The following is a 6,000-nucleotide window of genomic DNA, read 5'->3' as shown; positions in this document are numbered from 1 at the left end:
AACCACCCTAACCCAGACTGTAGTTAAAGAGGAACCACCCTAACCCAGACTGTAGTTAAAGAGGAACCACCCTAACCCAGACTGTAGTTAAAGAGGAACCACCCTAACCCAGACTGTAGTTAAAGAGGAACCACCCTAACCCAGACTATAGTTAAAGAGGGACCACTCTAACCCAGACTGTAGTTAAAGAGGAACCACCCTAACCCAGACTGTAGTTAAAGAGGAACCACCCTAACCCAGACTGTAGTTAAAGAGGAACCACCCTAACCCAGACTGTAGTTAAAGAGGAACCACCCTAACCCAGACTGTAGTTAAAGAGGAACCACCCTAACCCAGACTATAGTTAAAGAGGAACCACCATAACCCAGACTGTAGTTAAAGAGGAACCACCCTAACCCAGACTGTAGTTAAAGAGGAACCAGTCTAACCCAGACTAGTTAAAGAGGCACCACCCTAACCCAGACTGTAGTTAAAGAGGAACCACCCTAACCCAGACTGTAGTTAAAGAGGAACCACCCTAACCCAGACTGTAGTTAAAGAGTAGAGACAGTAGCAGCCTAACAGCACCACCCTAACCCAGACTGTAGTTAAAGAGGAACCACCCTAACCCAGACTGTAGTTAAAGAGGAACCACCCTAACCCAGACTGTAGTTAAAGAGGAACCACCCTAACCCAGACTGTAGTTAAAGAGGAACCACCCTAACCCAGACTGTAGTTAAAGAGGAACCACCCTAACCCAGACTGTAGTTAAAGAGAACCCACCCAAACCCAGACTGTAGGTAAAGAGGAACCACCTAACCCAGACTGTAGTTAAAGAGGAACCACTCTAACCCAGACTGTAGTTAAAGAGGAACCACCCTAACCCAGACTATAGTTAAAGAGTAGAGACAGTAGCAGCCTAACAGCACCACCCTAACCCAGACTGTAGTTGAAGAGGAACCAGCTACAGAATAGAGACAGTAGCAGCCTATACAATACAGACAGTAGCAGCTGTAAACTATACAATACAGACAGTAACAGCTAAACTATACAATACAGACAGTAACAGCTACAGTCAACTATACAATACAGACAGTAACAGCTACAGTCAACTATACAATACAGACAGTAACATCTACAGTCAACTCTTCAACACAGACAGTAGCAGCTACAGTCAACTATACAATACAGACAGTAACAGCTACAGTCAACTATACAATACAGACAGTAACAGCTACAGTCAACTATACAATACAGAGAGTAACAGCTACAGTCAACTATACAATACAGACAGTGTCAGCTACAGTCAACTATACAACACAGACAGTAACAGCTACAGTCAACTATACAATACAGACAGTAGCAGCTACAGTCAACTATACAATACAGACAGTAGCAGCTACAGTCAACTATACAATACAGACAGTAACAGCTACAGTCAACTATACAATACAGACAGTAGCAGCTACAGTCAACTATACAATACAGACAGTAACAGCTACAGTCAACTATACAATACAGACAGTAACAGCTACATACAGTCAACTATACAATACAGACAGTAGCAGCTACAGTCAACTATACAACACAGACAGTAACAGCTACAGTCAACTATACAATACAGACAGTAGCAGCTACAGTCAACTATACAATACAGACAGTAACAGCTACAGTCAACTATACAATACAGACAGTAACAGCTACAGTCAACTATACAACACAGACAGTAACAGCTACAGTCAACTATATAATACAGACAGTAACAGCTACATACAGTCAACTATACAATACAGACAGTAACAGCTACAGTCAACTATATAATACAGACAGTAACATCTACATACAGTCAACTATATAATACAGACAGTAACAGCTACAGTCAACTATACAATACAGACAGTAACATCTACATACAGTCAACTATATAATACAGACAGTAGCAGCTACAGTCAACTATACAATACAGACAGTAACAGCTACAGTCAACTATACAATACAGACAGTAACAGCTACAGTCAACTATACAATACAGACAGTAACAGCTACAGTCAACTATACAATACAGACAGTAACAGCTACAGTCAACTATACAATACAGACAGTAACAGCTACAGTCAACTATACAACACAGACAGTAACAGCTACAGTCAACTATACAATACAGACAGTAGCAGCTACAGTCAACTATACAATACAGACAGTAACAGCTACAGTCAACTATACAATACAGACAGTAGCATCTACAGTCAACTATACAATACAGACAGTAACAGCTACAGTCAACTATACAATACAGACAGTAGCAGCTACAGTTAACTATACAATACAGACAGTAACAGCTACAGTCAACTATACAATACAGACAGTAGCATCTACAGTCAACTATACAATACAGACAGTAACAGCTACAGTCAACTATACAATACAGACAGTAACAGCTACAGTCAACTATACAATACAGACAGTAGCATCTACAGTCAACTATACAACACAGACAGTAACAGCTACAGTCAACTATACAACACAGACAGTAGCAGCTACAGTCAACTATACAATACAGACAGTAACAGCTACAGTCAACTATACAATACAGACAGTAGCATCTACAGTCAACTATACAATACAGACAGTAACAGCTACAGTCAACTATACAATACAGACAGTAACAGCTACAGTCAACTATACAATACAGACAGTAACAGCTACAGTCAACTATACAATACAGACAGTAACAGCTACAGTCAACTATACAATACAGACAGTAACAGCTACAGTCAACTATACAATACAGACAGTAACAGCTACAGTCAACTATACAACACAGACAGTAGCAGCTACAGTCAACTATACAATACAGACAGTAACAGCTACAGTCAACTATACAACACAGACAGTAACAGCTACATACAGTCAACTATATAATACAGACAGTAACAGCTACAGTCAACTATACAACACAGACAGTAACAGCTACAGTCAACTATACAACACAGACAGTAACAGCTACAGTCAACTATACAATACAGACAGTAACAGCTACAGTCAACTATACAATACAGACAGTAGCAGCTACAGTCAACTATACAATACAGACAGTAACAGCTACAGTCAACTATACAATACAGACAGTAACAGCTACAGTCAACTATACAACACAGACAGTAGCATCTACAGTCAACTATACAATACAGACAGTAACAGCTACAGTCAACTATACAATACAGACAGTAACAGCTACAGTCAACTATACAACACAGACAGTAACAGCTACAGTTAACTATACAATACAGACAGTAACAGCTACAGTCAACTATACAATACAGACAGTAGCATCTACAGTCAACTATACAATACAGACAGTAACAGCTACAGTCAACTATACAATACAGACAGTAACAGCTACAGTCAACTATACACTACAGACAGTAGCATCTACAGTCAACTATACAATACAGACAGTAACAGCTACAGTCAACTATACAATACAGACAGTAACAGCTACAGTCAACTATACACTACAGACAGTAGCAGCTACAGTCAACTATACAATACAGACAGTAACAGCTACAGTCAACTATACAACACAGACAGTAGCAGCTACAGTTAACTATACAATACAGACAGTAACAGCTACAGTCAACTCTTCAATACAGACAGTAACAGCTACAGTCAACTATACACTACAGACAGTAGCGTACCTTTTGGCTGAGGCTGGAGATTTGGCCACTATCACTGCGTTTCTATAGTCAGGAATCTGTAGAAGAAAACGACATCTCCTATTACTGTAAATACTGCAGTAGGAGGGGGTTGTGGAAAATGTAGTCCTACCTCCTCCTGTATGTACTGGGGGGTTGTGGGTCGTGACGTTTTACCTCCTCTGGTATGTACTGGGGGGTTGTGGGTAGTGTCGTTTTACCTCCTCCTGTATGTACTGGGGGTTGTGGGTAATATAGTTGACAGCTTTCTGTATGTACTGGGGGGTTGTGGGTAATATAGTTGACAGCTTTCTGTATGTACTGGGGGTTATGTGTAAAGTAGTTGATATCCTCCAGTATTCATAAGGGGTTGGGGGTAGTGTGGTTTATCTTCTCCTGTATGTACTGGGGGTTGTGGGTAGTGTCGTCCTACCTCATCCTGTATGTACTGAAGTAGGAGGGGTTGTGGGTAGTGTAGTCCTACCTCCTCCTGTATGTACTGCAGCAGGAGGGGTTGTGGTTAGGTCAGTCCTACCTTCTCCTGTATGTACTGCAGTAGGAGGGGTTGTGGGTAGTGTAGTCCTACCTCCTCCTGTATGTGCTGCAGTAGGAGGGGGTTGTGGGTAGTGTAGTCCTACCTCCTCCTGTATGTGCTGCAGTAGGAGGGGGTTGTGGGTAGTGTAGTCCTACCTCCATGTACTGTAGTAGGAGGGGTTGTGGGTAGTGTAGTCCTACCCCTCCTGTATGTACTGCAGCAGGAGGGGTTGTGGGTAGTGTAGTCCTACCTCCTCCTGTATGTACTGTAGTAGGAGGGGTTGTGGGTAGTGTAGTCCTACCTCCTCCCGTATGTACTGCAGTAGGAGGGGTTGTGGGTAGTGTAGTCCTAGCCCCTCCTGTATGTACTGCAGCAGGAGGGGGGTTGTGGGTAGTGTAGTCCTACCTCCTCCTGTATGTACTGCAGCAGGAGGGGTTGTGGGTAGTGTAGTCCTACCTCCTCCTGTATGTACTGCAGCAGGAGGGGTTGTGGGTAGTGTAGTCCTAGCCCCTCCTGTATGTACTGCAGCAGGAGGGGGTTGTGGGTAGTGTAGTCCTACCTCCTCCTGTATGTACTGCAGCAGGAGGGGGTTGTGGGTAGTGTAGTCCTACCTCCTCCTGTATGTACTGCAGTAGGAAGGGAGAAGCTCTCAGGTTGTCTACTGGGATGTTGAAGAAGCCCTGAATCTCCTTCTGATGAAGATCCATAGTGATGAGATGGGTCAGACCTACACACACACAGAAAGACGGACAGACAGACAGACGGACAGACGGACAGACAGACAGACACATTCAGAACAAGGAGAGAGCACTCTGTTCAGTATGAGGACCAGACTTTATGTCTCTGTGTCTTTCTGTGTGAATCTGTGTCTTTCTGTGTGTCTCTGTGTCTCTGTGTGTCTCTCTGTGTGTATCTGTGATGTGTGTGTCTCTGTGTGTCTCTGTGTGTATCTGTGATGTATGTGTCTCTGTGTGTCTCTCTGTGTGTATCTGTGATGTATGTGTCTCTGTGTGTCTCTCTGTGTGTATCTGTGATGTATGTGTCTCTGTGTCTCTGTGTGTCTCTCTGTGTGTATCTGTGATGTGTGTGTCTCTGTGTGTCTCTCTGTGTGTATCTGTGATGTATGTGTCTCTGTGTGTCTCTCTGTGTGTCTCTCTGTGTGTATCTGTGATGTGTGTGTCTCTGTGTCTCTGTGTGTCTCTCTGTGTGTATCTGTGATGTATGTGTCTCTGTGTCTCTCTCTGTGTGTATCTGTGATGTATGTGTCTCTGTGTCTCTGTGTGTCTCTCTGTGTGTATCTGTGATGTATGTGTCTCTGTGTGTCTCTCTGTGTGTATCTGTGATGTGTGTGTCTCTGTGTGTCTTTCTGTGTGTATCTGTGATGTGTGTGTCTCTGTGTGTCTCTCTGTGTATATCTGTGATGTATGTGTCTTTCTGTGTGTCTCTCTGTGTGTATCTGTGATGTATGTGTCTCTGTGTGTTTTGTGGTGTGTGTCCCCCCCCGAGGTGTGTGTCCTCACCTGCTTTACACATCATGGAGGCCAGCAGCTTGGAGACGATAGACCCTCTCTTCCTCATCTTACACTGTTTACTGTAAGGGAAGTAGGGGATCACCCCGGTGATACTCCTGGCACAGGAAGTCCTGCACGCATACACCATGATCAACAACTCCATGATGGTAGTGTTCACGTCCCTGGAGACAGACAGAGAGAGATATACACCATGATGGTAATGTTCACATCCCTGGAGACAGAGAGAGATATACACCATGATGGTAGTGTTCACATCCCT

The 6,000-nt window shown here is 43.3% G+C and overlaps 1 protein-coding gene across 1 annotated transcript in view; it reads right to left on the bottom strand.

Moving 5' to 3' along the window:
- Positions 1–6,000, bottom strand: part of prpsap2 (phosphoribosyl pyrophosphate synthetase-associated protein 2) — a 60,315-nt gene that overhangs the window by 8,324 nt on the left and 45,991 nt on the right. Inside the window, exons 5-7 of the mRNA XM_052504086.1 lie at positions 5,730–5,902; positions 4,821–4,936; positions 3,678–3,733 (exon numbers count right to left, since the gene is read on the bottom strand). Of these exons, the coding sequence (XP_052360046.1) occupies positions 3,678–3,733; positions 4,821–4,936; positions 5,730–5,902 (345 nt within the window). The remainder of the gene's footprint in view (positions 1–3,677; positions 3,734–4,820; positions 4,937–5,729; positions 5,903–6,000) is intronic.

This window comes from Oncorhynchus keta, unplaced genomic scaffold (assembly GCF_023373465.1).
Source record: "Oncorhynchus keta strain PuntledgeMale-10-30-2019 unplaced genomic scaffold, Oket_V2 Un_contig_18663_pilon_pilon, whole genome shotgun sequence".
In the NCBI taxonomy this organism is placed as follows: Eukaryota; Metazoa; Chordata; class Actinopteri; order Salmoniformes; family Salmonidae; genus Oncorhynchus; species Oncorhynchus keta.
Note: the sequence above shows the minus strand (reverse complement) of the source record. Positions and strands in the feature narration are given on the sequence as shown.